The 21823-nt window shown below is 41.3% G+C and overlaps 1 protein-coding gene across 9 annotated transcripts; it reads left to right on the top strand.

The window, feature by feature from the left end:
• The first annotated feature begins 1475 nt into the window (after positions 1 to 1475).
• erc1 (ELKS/RAB6-interacting/CAST family member 1) lies at positions 1476 to 21196 on the top strand. 9 transcript variants are annotated; one of them, XR_002290319.2, is made up of 23 exons: positions 1476 to 1669; positions 3582 to 4321; positions 4425 to 4613; positions 7548 to 7839; positions 9224 to 9351; positions 9445 to 9519; positions 9596 to 9751; positions 9858 to 10025; positions 10614 to 10781; positions 10913 to 11050; positions 11133 to 11273; positions 11460 to 11600; positions 11684 to 11877; positions 12895 to 12906; positions 13242 to 13377; positions 13471 to 13602; positions 13860 to 13916; positions 15766 to 15926; positions 16075 to 16222; positions 16934 to 17029; positions 17195 to 17270; positions 17719 to 17904; positions 19209 to 21196. XR_002290319.2 is itself a non-coding variant. In XM_020703677.2 (22 exons), exons 2-22 carry the CDS (start codon positions 3776 to 3778, stop codon positions 19341 to 19343), a joined length of 3393 nt encoding a protein of 1130 aa, XP_020559336.1. In that variant the 5' UTR covers positions 1477 to 1669; positions 3582 to 3775; the 3' UTR covers positions 19344 to 21196. The 9 variants fall into 9 exon arrangements, 6 of the variants coding, with proteins under 6 accessions (XP_020559336.1, XP_020559335.1, XP_020559338.1 ...); XR_002290320.2 differs by lacking the exon at positions 13860 to 13916 and having other exon boundaries at positions 1477 to 1669; XM_020703677.2 differs by lacking the exon at positions 17195 to 17270 and having other exon boundaries at positions 1477 to 1669; positions 13242 to 13371.
• Positions 21197 to 21823: the final 627 nt, after the last annotated feature.

The following is a 21823-nucleotide window of genomic DNA, read 5'->3' as shown; positions in this document are numbered from 1 at the left end:
CTTTTACCCTGAATTTGTTTTTGATAAGTTAAAAATCAAATCATAAACAACCACACTTCATGACTGAAAATTTTGAACTAAAGTTGCGAACCCGTTATTTATTTAAATTGGTGGCATTTATTTATTTAGTCAAAGAGCCACAATGAAGGGATGAAAGAGCTGCATGTGCCTCAGGTTGCAGACCTCTGGTCTGTAGAGTCTGAGAGCTCCCAGAAGATCTTTATAAAACCGACCAGAAAGGAGATGGTGCCACATGTTTATTATTTGTTAGAAGCAAAGCTGGGTTTGGCCCAATAAGCGATTGTCAAAAACATGTTTTCCATTATTGTGTCATCGATTTGTATTTGTACTGTAAGTTGCAAGCAATCATCAGACTACGAAAGCAATTAAAAGCACCATAAAAATAAACGGATTTCATCTAAAACAAGCTTCAGAATTTTGACTTTTTAAAATCTCTTTTTCATTTAATTGAGAAGCAGTGGCCCTTACCTTCAACTTTTTTTGTGTTTACTGTTGACATTTTAGAAATGAGCTAGAAAGTGTCACAGAAGTATCGGACAATTGTGTTGCCGCAGGTTTTACAACATTTTAAAACACGATTTAGCCAACCACAATCAAGAAATTGTACAGAGATTGTAGAAAATTGCTGGAAGAACCACATGTGAATGACTTAATCAAAGGAAATTTGAACGCGGGATGCATCTGGCCCACGGGCCGGACTTTGGACATGCCTGTGTTAATGGATCTATTTGTCTGAAACTGGATGGTCAGACTTATGGTCTGCGGCTGTTGCTACTATGTCACAGCTACAAGCTTCAGTCTTCAGGTTTTCTGCTGCCTATGCTTAGAATTCTTTTCAAACTGAACCAAAAATTTTCATTTCGATTTTTTTCTTTGTATTGTGTGTAGCAGAGAAAGTCTATCCGTAATTGCTTGTGTTTTTATTTTGTATAATGCATATTGCATCTCTTGCACTATAACATTCCCATACCCTTTACATCGTTTGCACCCTATGTCCGACTGTTTCACATTTATTGCATTTTATAACACTAAGTTAATTTGCTGCACCGTGATTTTAAATAGTAATAATTCTACTCTTATTGTTTTATTTGATATTTTTTGATGTGTGCTACTGCATCTCGGCCAGGTTACCCTAGCAAAAGAGATGTTAATTTCAATGTTGTCGTTTTTTACCTGGTTAAATAAAAGTTAACAACAAGCTCTTTCCAACAGAATTTTTTTCGTCTGCCCCTGATTCACAGTGATTTTGGTAAAGAAATACTCAGAAATGCTATTTTAAGCTGAATTTTCTGTATACATTATCTCCATCGTAAGAAAAATGCCACAAGAACATGTTAATAACACGATTTTCATTTGAGAGTGTCTTTTAAAATGTGTTCTTCTTAATCCTAAAGAAGTCATGATAGGACTCGTGACCGGGCGTTTTGAGCGTGGCGAGTGGACTGTCGTGAACGCGCACAGGAGGCTTGACGTCACTGAAGCGCCCTGCTTCTCCTGAGCCGCTTGTACTGCTGGCAAAAGATGGAAAAATCTGATTGACATTTATCCAACATTTAACGCGAAATTGCCACTTCTGACACCCGTGTCCATCTGACAAAAGGACAGCGACCTGGAACTGATCCGAGCTCCACCAGGCAACCAGAGAAAGGTAGTTTGTTTGAAGAGGTTTTGGCCACTAGCTATTGTGTTAGCGCGAGGAAGGAAAATAGTGATTCTGCCTGAATCTATAACTGGGATGGACTAGCTTCCATATGGTACAGAAAGCTAACGGTTACGTTAACCATGTAAAAACATATATTTTTTCTTTATCTTGTATTTGTTGGACCAGCCAACGGCTAGTGGGTGAAGCTTTTTAGCGGAAAAAATACCCTAGCAAAAAAAAATCGAGAAACAGGAGTTTAGCAGAGCCAGAGGTGAAGAAAAATGGTTTGGGTGTCTCCATGGAAGACGTTACGGAGTCGCTGGGAATCGTTTCAGAGTCGCATTTTGACACGATGTACTGTAAATGCATTTAAGGAAAAATCGAATTAGCTGCTGAATTGTTCATATTTATGGGAGGGAAAATTACAAACGAGAACAGACCCCCCCCCCCCACACACACACACACACACACACTCCCTTCCCCGGAATGCCCACCGTTCCGTGGACAATCCCCCCTTTGCCAGCTAGTAGTTTTATTGTAGCGTGTGCTTTTTGAGAAATACCTCTGGGGAGAAGACATTTAAAAACGGGAGACTGTTTAAACACGAAGGGTTACAGGGTAAATCTGCAGGTGAGGATGCCAGACTTTAGCCGGACCCCATAATGTGTTACCGTGACTTTATGCTAGCAAGGCCTCAAGATCAAATGACAGTAAGATGTAAACATTTCTTTTAAAATCCTAATATTGTTATTTATTTATTTTTAAATTAAATGACGATATTTAATGTGTGACTTTTTCCATTACTTTTCCAATTTCAAAGTTAGTATCTTATTATGATTATGACGTGCAAATTATGAATCCAATCATTTAGTGATAAATAAAAAATACTTTTACTATATACTAAAATGCACAAATGTTGTTCTTGTAGTTGAGTGTTTTCTTTGACTTAAGTGTGGCTGCATCCACTTGATTTGCAACATGTACAAATATAAACAATAAACACGTGATACTGCTTATGACTTTTTATTGTTATGTTGAGAAATGTAACTGTCCTATTTATTTTGTAGAGATAAAGGAAATTATTGATTATAAACCTAAAATAAGGTTGTGACAATTATTCAACTTAATCGATCGGCCGGTTTATTTTCCTACAATCCAACCAGATCGATCTGTTTGAGGGAAGTTACTAATGGAATCGTCCGATAACATTAAAAAATCAGTTGAAAATAAAGTAAATCAATTATATTGAAATTGGAGAAGGAATTCACCAATATTAATATAATGGTGTTTTTTTTTTTTTTTTTTACCATTACAGCGAACAACACATATGTGATGTCAACAACAACAAAAAAACATCATGCCATTATTAAAGTCCAATGTGTGGAAACACTTTGAATTTAGCAGAGACGTATGACCATACAGTGTGCTAGAATGCTCTAATAGTCTGTTTGTATTATTTCATGTGGAAAAACAACAGTGGGGGGAACTTAGGAACTTTAAGAAAATAAAATGTGAATGGATTTGCTATTTATTCTTGTTTACTTGTTTGTTTGTACAGATATCTAATTTAGACTTGATTATCTGCCAAGAAATATAAGCCATCTGTAAAACTTCCCTTGGACTGTTCAGTACCCCGGTATTTATCTCTGAGGCACACTGGTGGAGGTTTGGCTAAAGATGTCCTGAATTGATTTTAGGTCAGTCTATAGGATCATTCAACATGAACTTGTACGACTATGAATCGTATCAGCAACCACAAAATCGAATCGTTGTTAAAATAAGTCGTTACACAACTTAAAAGTGAATTGATGTTCTGCTCAAATTTACATTCGGAATGTATTCTGTGCTTTATTTTCTCTTTTCACTTAAATGTGGTGTTGATGTGTTACCATGTGGTTGTTTTTGTATTTTTTCGCAGGCCAGCGTGATTGTTTCAAGACAGGATAATTGGTCTTTAAAGTGAAGCTCCACAGATCATGAATGTTCTGCTTCCTGTGTCCAACTGAGCGATCCCCAGCCTAAATCCATCCAGCTGGAAAAAGGCAGTAGAAGTCATACACCTACAGATAGTTTTGGGTGTGCATCCGTTTTTTTTTTTTAGCTAGCTCAAAAATGTACGGAAGTGCTCGCTCTGTCGGCAGAGGGGATGCCAACCATGGGGGAGGAAGAGATGCGGGTGGTTCTAGCAGTCAGGGGTCTGGACGCTCCCCCCGCCTTCCCCGCTCTCCCAGGATGGGACATCGGCGCACCAACAGTACAGGCGGCAGTGGAGGAGGACCTGGAGGAGCAGGGGGCAAAACCCTTTCTATGGAAAACATCCAGTCCCTCAATGCTGCATATGCCACATCAGGACCAATGTATCTAAGTGAAAATGAGGTCGCCATGGCAGGTGATCATGTAGGCAGAAGTGGAGGGACAGGGACCACCATAGGGAGACAAAGGGTGACATATGCGTCCAGAGGCAGCAGCGGTGGAGTGGTAGCTGCCAGCACTCCTAATATTTCCACATCAATGCCTGCTAGCGCTGTGCTGCCAGCAGGGATGATGGCGGGTGATGCTCTAGCCTTTGGGGACCACCACATGGCCTCCACAGTCCCCCATTCTCTGAGGCAGGCAAGAGACAACACCATACTTGATCTGCAGGCCCAACTTAAAGAGGTATTTTCATGAGAGTCTGGCCAGTTTGCTTATTTCTGTGGAGATTCTAAAGATCTAGCTGATTTAATCTACAATACTCAAATGTGCTGTTTGCGTATTTCAGGTTCTTCGCGAGAATGAGTTGTTACGGCGGGACGTGGAAGTCAAGGAAAGCAAACTCAGTTCCTCCATGAATTCTATCAAGACTTTCTGGAGCCCTGAGCTGAAAAAGGAGCGAGCTCTCAGGAAAGATGAAGCTTCTAAGATCACAGTTTGGAAGGAGCAATATCGTGTGATTCAAGATGAAGCACAGGTTAGTATTTTATTTCTTTGAACCCATACAAGTCGCATTATTTCTTCCAAAAATTTCCCATCTCTTTACTCATCAATTCTTTGTTTTCTTTTTTAATAAACCCCTTTAGCTTCACGTCTCGCAGTAGAAGAACACCGTGTTCTAACCTTAATAAAAGTCTTCTCCAATCCTTTTTTCCCCCCTCTTGTAGCATAGGTTAGAAGCATTTTTTTTAACATTGTGGTAATCCTCTTATACTTAGCTATATGCTCATGCTTTGTAGATGAAATAGCTGCATTAATCTCCATAAATGTTTTAGAAATTGCCAGAAGGGGCATACATTTTGGGTAAATATAGCAGTAAAATTTTAGAAGGGATAAAAGAGCATCAATGGTATTTGTCACATGTGACATTAACAAAGTAATGAGGGTTGTAGTATAGTTTATTTAATATACAGTTTATTCTCTAATGCATGGTGTGCTGAGCTCTTTTCTGAGAAAGGAATGATCATAAATGTTGAAAAACACCAACCTGAAGGAGCCGATTCATTTACTGGATTGTTACATTTAGATGTGTGCCAAAAAGATAAAGAAATCTTTTTTTAAAGATTCAGAAATGGGACTAACATGCTGACAAAATCAGAGTAAGTTAAAAATGTTACTGCTGATCAAAGCACATCTTGCTACATAACCAAATCCTTAGCAAAAGGTCAGAAGAAAAACCCACGGCGAGGCCACATTCCAGCACTGAGAGGCTCGCCTGTGACGGTTTTAAAGAAAAAAGGTCTACTTCATCTTTCTAGCTTAGCTTTTAAGTCGTTTTTACGTTTCCTGTTGTTTGAATTTGATGTTATGGCATGGCCTTATCCCTGTTTGTTATTTTATAGCCATTTATTTATTTTATATAAAGCTCTTTGACGTGTTCTGTAGCAGGAAAAGCGCTCAATGAAAAAGTCGAATTTAGCAAAAATCTGATTTTATTATAGAAAACTTTTGTTATTACTGCAGAATTGACAAGGGTTGCCTCCCTCTGTTGTAGGGTTCAAAAAATAAAATATTCCGACAGCATATAAAGATTTCATTAAGCAGTTCGTGTGTTGAAAAGCAGCGTTATTAATCTTTCATTGTTAATTCTAATGTACAGGATTCTTTTATTGCTTTTTGTGATGCTGTTAAACTAATAGTGAGCTAAACTGAAAAGCAGTCCCTTTATTGACAGTCAGAATATGCCTCTGTGCCAGGGTGCATTATGGGAATTTAGTACACATTTAGCAATTATACCTTAAAAAATAGTTAAAGGCATTTTAAAAGGCCCAGCCTGGTAATTAGGTTACATTAATGAAGAGGAAGTCTTTGTTTAGCATTGATTCTTAACGGATCAACCTCCTGTATAATTTGCTGCCTTAACCCCTGCTGACTCACAGAAATCCTGCTCTGGACTAATTCCCAGTAATGGCTGACTGGTGCAGGGCTAATCAGGGGGTGCTTTAATTTAAAGATGTCTGCTTCCACCTCCCATGCTGGCACCACTAAAAACAGAAAGCACATACACACGCACACACACACACACACACACACAGAAGCTCTCAAAGGCATTTGGCTGATTATGGCCTCAGTTAAACTGCATGCCCTCTTTGGACGGACGCCCAACCGAATGTGCATGACTGCAATTGCATGCTTGCATGTGTATAATTTAGATTTTGGCCAGTCTCTCCTTATGGCTGCCACACGACTGTTGATCTCTGTTGTTTGACTTTGACTGCAGCTTTCCCTGCATACCGTCGCCTCTGATGTGAACTGACTGTTCTTTTTTCCTTTTTCAGTGAAGGAAAAAAACAGACTAGGAGAATAATAGTCGGTCATTAGGTGTTTATGACTCTGTTAAATTGCATTATTATTACTAGAGTTGATCCATGTACGTTTGCATCAAAAATGCTTCATTGTAGAGGTGAAGCACCTGACTTGTCATATCCCTTTAGGCAGTAAAGGGTGAGAGCATGAGATGCTGTGAGTGTGTGCTTGTCTGTGCTTGTGTCTGCTCGTGGCTGTGTTGAGGTGAGGGGGGGGGGGGATCAGCGCAGTCACAGCAGTGAGTCAGCCTTAGTCAGGGGGCGTGGAGTGCGGTGGAAGAGAGGTGGCGAGGGTGACGAGGAGAAGTGAGAGTATTATGAGGAGATGGAGCAGGAGCAGGGAAGGTAAATGAATCATGAGTCAGAAGGAGAATGGTGTCTGTTAGAAGAGACAAAAGAGAAAGGAAGGAGGGCGGGGGGGGGGGGGGGTATGGAGGACAGAGAAATAAAGGCAGGCAGTGACTTCTCTCTTTGTTCTGTTTGAAAACGCTCACAGCTGGTAGTGACTAGAATATGACACAGGCCTGTGTTAGCGTCCCTCAGCGGCTCTGCCAAGTGTCTGTGGCGTCAGATGCCACAAACAGTGCAACACTACACCCGGATGATTGGGTTTCACTCTTCGTATTCCTTTGAGCATGAAATGTAACACGGTGGTATCAAAGCACGGCTATTACAAAATCGCTCAGGACATCCATTTTTCCATAACTGAAACAGCAAATAAAGATATTAGAGACCTACTCTGATCATCTTTGTTCCATGAGGTAGTTTAGTTATGATCATACCGTTTTTAGCCTAGATCAAAAAACTTGTGTCGTTTTCTAGGACATAGTTTCTGCAGAGCGGCACCTACAAGATTTTACCAGCAACATTTTAGCGTCTGCCCCTAAGTCACATGATTTGAATAAAGAAGTACTCAGAAATGCAACGTTAAGCTTAATTTGCATATCTGATCAGAAAAATGACACAAAAGCATGTTAAAAACAACAAAAACCCAATTTTCATCGGAGTAGGTCTTTAAAAACATCTTCAAAGAAATATGTTTTTCACTTTTAAAAGAAGTAAAAGTTGCATAGCAAAGCATAAAAATCCATTCTTTCTGTGTGCAGCATCTCCAGATGACGGTTCAGGCTCTTCAGGATGAGCTGAGGATCCAGCGGGACCTGAACCAGCTGCTGCAGCAGGATCCAGCTAGCCAGGGGAGGGACCTGGCCCTGACCTCTGAACCCACTGAGGAGAACTACCGCCGGCTGCACGGGGAGCACGAGCGACAGGCCAAAGAGCTGTTCCTGCTTCGGAAGACGCTAGAGGAAATGGAGCTGAGGATTGACACGCAAAAGCAAACCCTGGTGGCCAGAGACGAGTCCATTAAGAAACTTTTAGAGATGCTGCAGAGTAAAGGTACGCGGCGGGTAAACTGATACTCTTAGTGAAATCAGAGATTTGGGGGGGGGGTTAGAAGTTTGATCATAATTTAAACATAATCATGAGGGTATTAGTGAAATTTCTTTTTGAAAATGCACACATAAATGAACAAGAAAGTAATCAAGACTGTATTTAACCAATTTACCTTGACAAACAGTTCTTAAATAAATGCAAACAAATAGTTTGAATTAACCTAAAATCATGTAACTAAAAGAAACCCATAGGAGAAGTATGACCAAACTAGCTCTCAGGAAAAAACTTTTAGCATTTAGGTCATACTGCAGCAAATTGATGCCTTCATACAACTACAACTACTTTAACATTTTTAAGATTTAAAAAAATCAGCAACCTCCAAAACTCCAAACACTATATTTTTTTATAAATTCTTGAATTGTGGAAGGATCATTTTTCCCATGAGTTCTATCTATATTTATCACCACCACAGCAGCTTTGATATTTCGTCAGTGGTTTTTAATCCACATTCCTGGTTTGGAGATTCCAGCCGTGGCTGTGACGCTCCTCACCGCTTCTTCAGGGACTGAGTCAGAAAGCAGAGGACAAATACCTCCTTTTTATCTCAGTTCTTCCTTGCAATATTTCACTCTTACATCTTGCAGATCAACAACTTCCTGCCATGTAAATCATCAACCAAGATTTGGGTGATGATTTATCATTAATTTATTAATCCCCTTGATGGCTGCATTTATCTCCAGCTATAAAAAAAATTCAATTATTTTTCATTTTGAAGTAGATGCTAATATCAAGTAATTTAGGAGCTGGAGTGGTTTTGTACAAATTTGCATCAACAAGCATCAAAGACAGTTTTATCTTAGAAGGTACAGAATAAAAAACGTCTGTTTTTTCTTTGATTTAACTTCTATTTTCTTAAACTATCCTTGAATTGAAATAAAGTTTTGTGAATGAGAGTAACCGACTCCAATGTTTTAGTTTCCTCAGGTATCAAGAAGCTGAATTTGGTCATTTAATAACAATTTATAAAATACTATACTTTAAGTTTTTTTTTTTTTAAGATATCCTATACTAATTCTTTTGTGGATCCCTGATGATTGAAATGCTCAGTTAGTCATCATTTATGTCCTTCGATTTGCCTTAAATGCATCCAGATCACTGATTCTAAATCTGACTCATCTCCATAATCCGAGTATTTCTTTTATGTTGAATTGAAACCATGTGTTTTGTTTTAAGATGAAAATGTAAGCGTTTATGAGCCAAACAGGTCAATACGTTTTGGTCTCTGCTAGTTTTTAAAGCCAGTGGTTTATGCTGGTTTAGCTGGCTGTTTTCAGACTTCCTCGCTTCAGAAGTCTTTCTTTGTACGCTGACATGGTTACTGTTTAAGGACCGTCTGCCAAAGCATCTGAGGAGGACCAGGAGAGGACCAGGAGGCTGGCTGATGCAGAGATGCACAGGCATCATCTGGAGAGTTTGTTGGAGCAGAGGGAAAGAGAAGTTACAGCACTTAGAGAGGTTAGTCCTCAGATTTTTGTTGTTATCATTGATTTGTGGATATAAAACTAAATACTTGATTTAAATAATAATGTTCAAAATCTTATTTAACAGGAACTTCATCGTCGTTACGAGGGAACCCCAGAATCTACCAAAACAAAGGCTCTACAGACTGTTATCGATATGAAGGTGCCAATCTGACTTTGGTGCATGGATTCTCTCAGATCATAATAGGACTGCTGACGCTGTGACCCTGAACTTTCAGGATGCAAAAATCAACTCCATGGAGCGGGGTCTGCGGGACATGGAGGAGGAGCTGCTGATGCTGAAATCAAACGGACTTCTGAGCTGTGAGGAGCGGCAGGAGGAAATGAAGCAGATGGAAGTGTACCGCAGTCACACGAAGTTCATGAAGAACAAGGTCAGAAACAAGGGCGTTTGGTTTGAACTTCCTTGAAAAGTCTCACCTCCTCTCTGCTTTTAATCATGTGTGAGGTGCAGAATGTCAGGAGTCAAACGTTTTTCAGATGGAGCAGGTGAAGCAGGACCTTTCCAGGAAGGACACCGAGATGCTTGGTTTGCAAACGAAGCTGGAGACCCTGACCAATCAGTTCTCTGACAGCAAACAACATATTGAAGTTCTCAAGGAATCCCTCACTGCGAAGGAGCAGCGAGCTGCCATCCTACAAACAGAGGTAGGGCAAACCAAAGCCCCCAAAGTTTCAGTTAATTTGGTTAAAGCCCCACTCTGATCCTCTTTATCTATTTTACATGCATTTTAGCCACACAAAAGAAACAGTCATTTTCAAAGACATGCAGGCTCTCCCGCTAGCTTACAGCCTCTAAAAGCACCAACCTGGCATTAGCGGTGCAACAAAAATGGCGAGCAATATTGGAGCCATCCGGCCGTACAGTTTTGAGCCAGATTCCAGCTCAGATGAGGAAAAGAAAGATGTTATTGGATGTATTTGTCTGAAAGTGGATTTGTCTGAATAGAGCGCAGAAGGAAGCTTGTGGCCTGCTGTAGTAGTTTCTATGTCACAGCTATGAGCTTTTTCCAGTAACATCTTTTTTGTCTGTTGTCCGATTCACAGCCATTTGAAAATTTGAGTTATGAAATTGAGTTTTAAGCTAAATTTTCTTTTATAAATGTCCCTCCATCATGAGAAAAATGCCACAAGAACATGTTAAAAACGCTCAAAACACAGTTCTCATCGGATTGGGTCTTGTAATGATTTTCTACTAAATGCAGTGGATGGTGTCCACTTCTCTGGCCTGTTCAGGTTGATGCTTTACGTCTGCGCTTGGAGGAGAAGGAGGCAACTCTAAACAAAAAGAGCAAGCAGATCCAAGAAATGTCAGAGGAGAAGGGAACCCTCAACGGAGAAATCCACGACCTGAAGGACATGTTGGAGGTTAAGGAGCGCAAGATTAATGTCCTACAGAAAAAGGTGACATTTCCAAAGAACTGTGTGATCATTTTGATGGAACGTTTGGTAAATGGGGTTAACTTATTGTTTCACAGTCAGTTCTGTGGGTTGTGCCCGTGTTTCAACAATCTCCATTTGCTCTTGGTTGCCAGATTGAGAACCTGCAGGAGCAACTTAGAGACAAAGAGAAGCAGATGAGCAGCCTGAAGGAAAGAGTGAAGTCTTTGCAGGCGGACACTTCCAATACCGACACTGCTCTCACAACCCTGGAGGAGTCGCTTTCAGAAAAAGTACCTTTACATCTGAATGACTCCAATAACGGTTTGTCAGTTACCAGAAAATCCTTTGGAACGACTTCCTGCATCTTTCTAGGAGCGCATCATAGAGCGTCTGAAGGAGCAGCGAGACCGAGACGACCGGGAGAAGACGGAGGAACTTGAATGCACCAAAAAGGAACTGAAGGAGTTGAAGGAGAAGTTAAGTTTGCTGCAGGGAGACCTGTCAGACCGAGAGGTGAGAAACAAACTGTTCTGTGAAATAAAGAAAACAGAACACATTAGAATAATTATATATTAGAAGAATTCCTGAGTTATGTGTGAATCTGTTAGTCTGACCTTTTGGATCTACAAAACAGAAAATGGTTTGACAATATTTCAATATTAAACACCATAACCTTTATTTTTGGGGGGCTGTTTGCAGACGTCTCTACTGGACCTGAAGGAACATGCATCTTCCCTGGCCTCCTCAGGACTTAAGAAAGACTCAAAACTGAAAAGTATGGAGATCAATTTGGAGCAGAAAAGGGAGGAGTGTCTAAAACTGGAGAACCAGCTAAAGAGAGTAAGATGATTTGCTTCAAAAATAACACCCATGAAAGGGTTTTCCACCTGTTGATAAACATTTTTTTTGATCGAAATCTTAAGGCTCAGAATGCGACGCTGGAAGCACAAGCCAACACGGAGCTGGCCGAGCGCATCAAGAATCTGGAGCGAGAAGTGAATCGCTACAAAGAAGATTCTGTGAAGGCTCAGGCAGAGGTGGACCGCCTGCTGGAAATCCTGCGAGAAATGGAGAACGAGAAGAACGATAAAGACAAGAAGATCAGTGAACTGGAGAGGTGGGTTCAAACTCAGACACTTTCTCTCATCATTTGGAGTGCGGGTGGAGCATGATCAGAAATAACCAGAGCGGCTTACTCACAGTTTTGTTTTAGTGGTTATTTAGCCATTTGAGGATGTATTCTATCATCAGTTATTCACTTACTAAATCCACCGATATTTTTGTGCTTCTAAAATCTTACCAGGGCAGCAAATAGTTAAGATATACATCTTTTAATAAAACAAGGAAGCCTCAAATGATTGGTTATTAGTTTGTTAGTTGATGGAGAAGGTTAATAAATCCACTTTTTCATTGATCAGCTTTATACTGAGCGTGCTGGTGGCTTGGTTAAATGAAGTTGGAGCTCCAGAAACAAGTAAACTCAACACTACGATTATTTATTATGAAGTCCAAAGAAAACCCCATTTTCGGTTAAACGGATTTGAAAATAGCACTGTTTTTTTTCCTGCCAAAGGTAAATGAAGAACAGGAAACAATTTTTGTATTTTATGCTTCTATTCTGTTTTATGTCTGATTGTTTTTTTTTATTCTACCACATGCACGGGTTATTTGTTAGGAGTCTTTTGACAGTTGACATGAAAAATGTGTTCAGGAGCTTCCCTAGTTTTGCTGCTGTAAAGATGGTGGTGGTTTCATTGTTTAAGCTGCTTCCACTACGTTTTACACAAATGTTGCTCAATCTGCATTCTAATTTCATTATATGATATAATCTGACGTGAGTAAACTCTGGATGTATATTGATGTACCTACTTTAATCACCAGTTTCACATAAAGGAAAACATTTCTCAGACGCTGCGTTTCACTAACTGACGCATTTGGAACATTCATGGAGAAATGACAAATGTCTGAATGCCAGCGCTCTAATGGAGCGACGCAGTCATTAATCTGAACCTTATCTTGTCTGAAAAGGCTTTATGAACCGAGGAGTCCGACCCTCCTCCTCCTCTTCACATTAATCTCCTTTTCTCTTTGCTGCTTTCCTGTCTTTTTCTCTGGAAATTTCTCATCCCTCCAGTTTGGCTTCCAGGTTAGTGTTCATCTTTTTTCCCACATGATCCTTTGATTATCCTTAAAAAATTCCTTTTCACCTTCATCGGTTTCCACACAGTCTGTTTTCTACAACATTCGAACACATTCCATACAAGAGACAAGACACAAAGGAGATTGATTGACAAAATCTAAGGCAGATCAGGATGCAGAAAACAATGGGCTAAAAACATATAGATTTAAAAAGCTTGCAAAATGGCACAGAATAAAAATCGCAAAACAGTAAGACCATGAAAGATGAACGGCGATATAGTGAGGCAACGCTGTAATAAATAGTAGCAGACCCTAAAAGGGTTATTTGTGGTGGTTCTACAGGCAGATGAAGGACCAGACGAAAAAGGTGGCATCGCTGAAGCACAAGGAACAGGTGGAGAAGAGCAAGAACGCTCGTCTGATGGACGAGGCCAGGAAGAGGGAGGACAACATGTCCGAATCCTCCCTGCAGGTAAAGGTGAGGCTTATGAGGCCGCATGCTGGTATCCTCAGAAGGAAATGTTGGGTCAAAATACAGATAAAGGAAGCACATGTTTGTGTTTTCATGAAGGACACTCTGCGTCAGAAGACGGAGCGCATTGAGGAGCTGGAGGAAGCGCTGAGGGAGAGCGTTCAAATAACTGCTGAGAGAGAAATGGTGCTGGCACAGGAGGAGGCTGCCCGCTCGCTGCAGGAGAAACAGGTGGACCGCACTCGCACACAGCACACATCTGCGTTAACGATTAACCGGCCCAAAGCTACAGTGCATCTGTTTCTTAACATCTCTGCATATGGATTAAAAAATCGACACTCCTTTGTGAATCACATTTAACTGCCATAGTGGTGTCGCTCATTCTCTCTTTTCCTGCCTCTTCTCTGGCCTCTTCTTCCTCTCTCAGTTCTTTTACCTTTGCTTGTCATTTTCTCTTGTTTTCTTTCTGCTACACAACCGCCTGTCAGAAGCACTCACTCAAACCAATGCATGAGTCCAACCTCGCCCACTTTAAGTGGTCTAAGGTATGAGCCCAATGTATGTGACGTCCATGAGTGAGCAGCGACACTTAGAGAGGGTGGACACAATGTGAGCAACACGTCTTCTAGCCATGTGGTCTGATGCAGCAGCAACCCCCCTTCTTTCTCCTACAACGCTACATTTGGACACATTTGCTCTGCATGTGGACACTTTGACGCTGCGGTTGCTCAGACTGCATGTTTTTGTGAAGTGTTTGCGTTGTCTCTATTGACTGGATATGAGAACTGGACCGATTAGACGTAACATCACCCATAGAAAATGGCTTCCAATCACATGAACTCCATTCAACCACCATTTTTCCGAGTTAGGAACGCCACCATGTTGGAACCAGAAATCGTCAGTAGTGATCAGTCCGAGTCGGTCTGAGGCTATGTGCACACCGCCCTCGGCAACACACGCTCAAGTGACCACTTTAGATAAAAAGTCCATGGAAAAACACGGAAACACTCGTTTCAGGCTTCTGTAATCAAGACTTTACCGTTCATGTCACTATGCAAGTTTCTTCAACTGTTTGCATACAAAACGCACGGCCATTTGAACGCGGGTTCAGAGTTAAACCAGGTGGAACCTCGACCAATCAGGGATTTGTTGGATAGTGCCCTTTTTAATTCACAGAAGTGCTAATTGCCTGATCGTTGATCATGAAGGAGAAATTAATAACTGCGGTTTGTGCCCAATGGGAATTGTATGAACTCTAAGTCTTTCACACATCGTACTAGAGCTGTGGAAAAAAAAAAAAACCTGGAGCAAGATTTGCACTTGACATTTGACATCACGCCTCTTCCAACTGTAGAGAAATAAGCCCCTCCCTGTGGGCTTAATGTGAATTTAAGAATGCAGGTTCAGCATGTTCAAGTACATGCGTCACACGCCCGGTGGGAACATAGCAGGAGTCAAAATCTCTATGGCAACCACTCTAGCCAATTAGAAGTGAGATTTTTGAAAGGCATCACCCCTACTGGCTCAAGAAAATCAGTCAATCAAATATTTTGAACATTCGACGTAAGACCACATACTTTTATTATCCAATTAGCCGCTTATATAACTTGCACTACAAAAAAAGAGGATTAGCAAGAATTATTCTAAAAATAGAATGAATGAGTAATAACTGTTTTTTTCTCTATAGAAGTCTGTGGGGTTTTGGTTTCTTGGAGCCATGGGGTACTTCCTGTGTGGAGCGTAAAGGGGGAGGAGTCACTCAGTCCAGTTCCCATATACAGTGAATGGTTGTCTCCAGCCCACTCTGGGATTTTTTTTACCTGCTGTTTCTTTCCTTACCTTTACCTTTTTTTCTGTTGTGGTTAAAACACACACTGATGTGAAGCAAAAGCTTGTGAATTCTCAGTCGCCGCCGTGACGCAAAAATACATGACTACAGAAAACAGACATTTGGCAGCAGGACTATACAGATATCAATGAAAATTCAAGATCTGAGCTCCCTCTGGCTGGGATATCATTAATATATAACAGGGAGTGTTTAGCAGTCAATGCAGAATGGCTGTATCTTATTGACATTAGATGACACTGTATCATTACATTTTTTTTTATTGACGCACGTTTAGTTACTTCAAATGGTTTCCTGGTTTATCTGGTTGAAAAAATAGCAGGTAAAATAAATCTATTTACAAAGTGTGGCCTTATCTATTTTATACAGAACCTCTTGTTCTTCCCAGATGTTCCCACAAACTCTGCTACCCTTCCCTCGTCAGTAGTTCCCCACACTTCCAAGTTATTCCAAATGTCACATCTTCAAAGAAGCATGACGGTGGTGGATCTTCAGTCAGGCACCTTTTTCTGCTCACCACTGACTGCTTAGTGTGTCTGTGTTCCCAGATGGAGGAGTTGCTGGGCGCCATGGAGAAGGTGAAACAGGAGCTGGAGTCGATGAGGGCCAAGCTGGGCTCCACCCAACAGTCTCTGTGTGAGAAGGAGGCACATCTCACAACCCTGCGAGCCGAGCGCAGGAAACATCTGGAGGAGGTGCTGGAGATGAAGTAAGACGCACACTGGCTCACTGCAGGGTGGCGCAGAGTCTGGATTATCGATCGCTGCCTTAATCTTGTAAAATGTCGTCCTGTTTTTGGCGTGCTGCTCATCATTGAGTTTTTGTAAACGCCACACTGCTTCATCTCCACCCAACAGGCAGGAGGCGTTGTTAGCTGCTATCAGTGAGAAGGATGCCAACATCGCATTGCTGGAGTTATCATCCTCTAAGAAGAAGAAAACCCAGGATGAGGTGGCCATGCTGAAGCGGGAGAAGGACCGACTGGTGCAGCAGCTCAAGCAGCAGGTCAGAAGAAAGTATTATAAACTATATTAAAGACTTTTCCACAGCTTCATTCATTACTGTTCACATGTAGATGATGGTGTATAATATAAAGGTGGCAATGGTAAGTTATGCTGTCAGTTCTTCCTCATCAAATCATAGATGTGGGCTTTGAAGAAAAGCTTCAGCATGAGGAATTTTATACAAATGGATTAAATATAAATCTGGGAATGACTAGAGTTGATTGATTCTGGTATGATCCAAGCATACAATTACAGACGCAGAACCCCATTCTTCGTAAATAAATTAAGAAAATTGGATTTAAAATTGACATATAGTAAGAAAACTTGTCTTAAAATTGCAAAATATATATATTTCTATATTCAAATAGTTGTGAATCGGGAGCAGATGAAAAAATGGGGCTTCTTATGACGTAGAAAATACCCTCGGTAGGCCACAAGCTTCTTGCACATCTCTGCTTCGCAAAAGGGTGGGGAAGGGCGGTGGGGTCCCTTCACGACACAAGTTTTTTGATTTGGGCTAAAAACAGGACAGTCATCATTAAAAGACCTCTGGGGATGCTTTTACAGTAGATCAAAAGGTGATTGGAGTGGGATATATTTTTAAATCCTAGAGACACAATTTTCTGATTTATTTTGGTAAATTGTGCTTTTGATTATTTATTTCTCATTCATTTGTGTGTAAAACTAGGATTGTTCTGTTTTCGAATTACAGACTCAGAACAGGATGAAGCTCATGGCAGACAACTATGAGGACGATCACCTAAAGACTGCAGCTGACCACACAAACCACAAACCTTCTCCAGACCAGGTAGATCACCTGACTGCTATAAAAGGGCCTCTAAACGATCACAAAGGCCCGTTCTGACATCTGCCATTGATCTGAAACCAGCTATTTAAAGGACACAGCAGGATTTTCATCTGTATTAACTAACTAAAAATCCTTTTCCAATGCTGCGGCTGGCTTACCTAATAGGATGATGAGGAGGGTATTTGGGCATAGCTGGTCTTTTGCCCTCCTCCTCTCTCTCACATCTGTTTTGTTCCGAAGGGTGAGCTTTGTATGAAAAGTCAAACCTGTCACATCCGTCACTGGCATGTTTACCTCACGTGTTTGTGGTTCCGCTTCATCTTTCTTCTCAAATCTGGGACAACCATGGTCATCGTGGCTTGGTTTACACGCCTCATCCTGTGGTTTGGCCTTGTGTTGTGTTGACTGGGAGAGGTGGGGGTCGCTGTTTAAATGTTTGCATGTGTAAACCCTCTGGGCTTTGCATGTCAGTGCACTGACGCTGAGCTGAGGAACGGTCGTTGAATGATCAGGAATTTTGGTTCGGCTGCACAAATCAGTGTTGATTTTCCCGTCACATCTGGCTCTATTGTGTCCTGGTGGTGGGTTGATAAGCTTGCATGCGGATAATGAAAGTCTTTTTCTGAGCTGAAGTATTTTCTTATCTTTTTCTCGATGTGTTCTTCCTCTTTTGCTTCCCACCCCTGTAGATGATTCCCCCTCTTTTAGCCTTATGCCAGAACCGCAGTAAGCTCAAACTCTACATTGCACACTTGACCGACCTCTGCCACGACCGAGATCCCAGCATCCTCAGCCAGCTGACCCCGCCCCCTCACTATCACCACGGCGACCCGGCAGGTTGGGAGGAGGAGCTTCAGAAGATGAGCCTCGAACAGGTGAGCAGGGACGCTCAGAAGCTGAATCCTTTTAAAGCCGTGTAGCATCGCTGTTTTAAAGACCCACTCCAATGGAAACTGTGTTTCAGATGATGGAGGACAAATATTTGAAAAAATTAAGCTTAAAACTGCATTTCTGAGTATTTCTTTATTCAAATCATTGTAAATCAGGAGCAGATGGACAAAAATGACATTTGACGTTTTGAAAATATTGTATTTGTTACCAAAGCTCCCCATTCCGATGCATCCACTTATAAATAGATCCGTGTGTGTCTTTATTTTCCTCATCTGGCTCAAAGCTATACATCTGAATAGCTCCAATATTCATTCATCTTCTAATCCGTTTATTCCCTTTCGGGGTCACGGGGCTCCAGGAGCCTATCCTGGCCACATGCGGGCGAAGGCAGGGGACACCCTGGAAAGGTCGCCTGTTTTTTTGCAGGGCCACAATCACACACTCATGCACACTCACACCTAGGGACAATTTAGAGTGACCTATTAACCTATGAAGCATGTTTTTGGATGGTGGGAGGAAGCCGTAGACCCCGGAGAAAACCCACGCATGCACGGGGAGAACATGCAAACTCCACACAGAAAGGTCCCCCATTGATGTTCTGGTTCATGTCCCCCAGCCAGGACTTGAACCAGGGGCCTTCTTGCTGTGAGGAAAGAGCGCTAACCATTGCGCCACCGTGCAGCCCAGCTCCAATGTTGCTGGCTGTTTTTGTTACACTGGTAATGTTAGATTGGGGTTGCGAGGGGCTGTAAGCTAGCGAAAGAACATGTAAACAGATTAGTTATGGGTGACAGGAATGGAAGGGGGGGGTTGCCCTGTGTAAGCGGTCCCGCCCACAACTTAGAGGTGAATTTCTAATGAAGTCCTGCCGCTCTGCAGAAACTCTGTCCTAGAAAACAGCAGGTTTTTTTGTTTTGTCTTGTTTTTTGCCAGAAAACAGCATAATCATCATTAAAAGACCACTTAGAATGCTTTGGCAAAACAGATCAAAGGATGATGGGAGCCAGTCTGACCTGGCTGTCTCCGAATTCCCACCCTGACCCCCAACTACTAAAAGAACATTTAGTGTAGGATGATGTAGTGCCCTGGATTTTAAAAACAATTCGGACACCATGCTCGCTTCTTTTTTCTTTTTTTTAAACGGCAAATATGACGTCATCGATTTTACAAAGTTCAAATCTTATTGAAATCTGCATTTTGTGATGATCATTTTTGAATCCAATGTCTTCTGAAGATAAAAACGTTGATAGTTTATTTAAAAAAAAAAAAAAAACGTTTTTTCTTCCAGCTGAAGCAGGAGCTGGAGGTGTGTGAGAAAGAGAGCGGAGAGCTGCAGGAATTTGCCAACGCCGTTCTCCAGCAGATCGCAGACTGCTGCCCCGACATCCTGGAGCAGGTGGTCAAAGCCCTGGAGGAATCCTGATGACCGCAGGAGTTTCTTCCCTTCCCCAAAACAATGACTGACACACCGGGGGGTTATTCTTCGTCCCACTGGACTTTGAAGCCGGAAGTGCTTTTTTTGCCTCGTTGTTGCTCTGAGGAGAGACGGTACAACCAAATTAACATCCCATTGAAGAAACATTGGATTTCAAGCACAAACCTGAACGCATCACGTCAGGCAGATGACTAAAATTGCTGCGAACAAAACAAATGGGATTTTCCTCTCTAGCTTAAAAAAAGTCAATGTCAGATGTCAGTTTCTAAATTTGGTCGAGACGTTTACAGGTTAGAGGATAAACCCTCCCTCTGGAGGTCTTGGGGTGTACCACCAAACCTCCTCTTTCCTCTGGAGAGCCTCACTCAGAGCAAGAATCGCCTGCTCGCGCACTTTCACCTGTCTCCACTGCTCCCATTCATCCCTCAAAACTAAAAAGAGGTACAGGAAAGCACTTTCAGTCAGGAAGGTGGTGCAGGGTGGAGTGGTTTTTAAGCACCACCGTTGAACCAAATGAGCACAAACGTCGGTACGCTGCTGCGTGGTCAGTGGCTGGATCATTGGCATTAGAGGGGGGGTCAAGGCGTGTCTTTTTAATCAAAGATCCGATTTTAGTTATCATGTTCTCCGTGAGAGAGGGGATGGAAAAAAAAAAACAACCCTACTTGTTTGTGGTTATGTGTTCATCTCTGGATGGTTTTGCACACGGCACCCACTTGTTTATGAGGTATGCAATGTTTCTTTTGAGAACGTTCTCGTGGCCTTGGAGCATGCACAAAGACCAGAACTGGACCTAAAGCAGGGATCTTTATTCCTCTGTAACAATGGTGCTAAGGCATGAAGTAAAAGGTTTTCAAATAACACTTATTCAGTTTCAGATAAAGTTTCTATAGGTGTCACTTAAACCTCACCTCTTTAATTTACCAAAAAAAAAAAAAAAACGTTTCCTCCTTTTTTTCTAATTTACTTTTTTTTTATCTTTAGGGATGAGGTTTAATTAAGTGCATCTACTTTTACGGAAACACTTTTCAATAGAGTTCAACATTTGAAATCAGTTTGTAAATAAAGTGATATTTAACACGTACCGTCACTGAATAAAGTCAAGTGAAAGGTGTTGTGCATTCTCTACAGAAATACTTATTAAAAGATAAAAGCAGTGCAGTTGTCAGGGTGTGTGTGTGTGTGTGTGTGTGTGACAGTGCTGCAGAAAGTCATGTTCTTTATATGGAAGAAATAAATACTGCTTATTGTATGGATATGCATTGAATGTTTGTACAGATTCTCCAAGTTTGTTGCTCTAAAAAAAAAAAAAAAAGCAGGAACTGAGGAGCGTCCAATGTCAAAAGAATTCCATTCCGAATGTTTTTAAAACAAAGACTGTGGGATAGGAAAGCACTTTCCTTGCATTTATTTTAAAATACTTTTTTCATAAACATATATTCCCTGAAAGGTGACATCTTAGAACTCCTGGATCCTTCATTTTCTTTTGTGGATGATTTAATCTTGCTGAGATTAAGGAATAAAAAAGCACACAATCAGCAAAAATAAAGTAAAAAGGTGTCAGATTAAGGTGGATTTTCTGCTAAACTGCAGGTTTCAGAGTGTCTCCCCCCTCTGTGGCCTGTGCCTTAAGGCCGTCTCTGCTTTACCTCAGCTCTTTCCTGCGCGGGTCACAGAGCTGCTGCGTGAGAGGCTTCAGTCTACTTCTGTGTGTGTTTGCGTAAGACTCGTACTGCCTTGTGTCTGTTACTAAATCAAACTGTAAAAAAAAAAAGTGAAACAGACGTGTGACTTCTTCAGATTTTGTATGTATGTAAATAAAGAAATTATAAGCCTGTGGATTTATGTCTTGTGGGATTTTATTAGTCCAGAACAGTTTGAGTTTAGGTTTTTTTTTCTTTTCTAGTCAACCATCTTGAACATCAAATTTACATATGCTGAGAGCTGTAATCTAGGGGGGTGGGCAGACTACAGCCCGGGGGCTATATGTGGCCCGTTAAACTGTTCATTCTGGCGTCTCCCCAGAGATGGTGCATTGCCAATACATTGACCTTTGTTTAGGCGGAGAAATCCCCATTGATGTTGCATTTTGTTGTTTTTCTCTGTTGAACAGTCATTTTTCAGATTATTCCAACACCACACGAACGCAGCATTTTTCCCCTGAGGGACATTTAACGCATTGCTGCAACTGACACTAAAATGAGAACAAAAGTCACAGTTTTGAAATCAAAACTCCAAAAATGTTCTGTTCTTAATCCAGATTAAAGCCTGTTTGTGTCCAGATTCTGTTATTTCTATCTCTAATGAGGTGGATTACCAAAACACGCCACATCAGATCCTGGGTCCAGGCCTTTTGTGACATTTTAGAACGCTTTGTGACCCACAAGTCAAAACGTTTGCCCACCCCTGATCTAATCCAAAAACGTGTTTCTAAAAATTTCTATGGAAGCAGAAAACCTTTTTACTTT

This window comes from Oryzias latipes, chromosome 6, assembly GCF_002234675.1.
Source record: "Oryzias latipes chromosome 6, ASM223467v1".
NCBI classification, from domain to species: domain Eukaryota; kingdom Metazoa; phylum Chordata; class Actinopteri; order Beloniformes; family Adrianichthyidae; genus Oryzias; species Oryzias latipes.
Note: the sequence above shows the minus strand (reverse complement) of the source record. Positions and strands in the feature narration are given on the sequence as shown.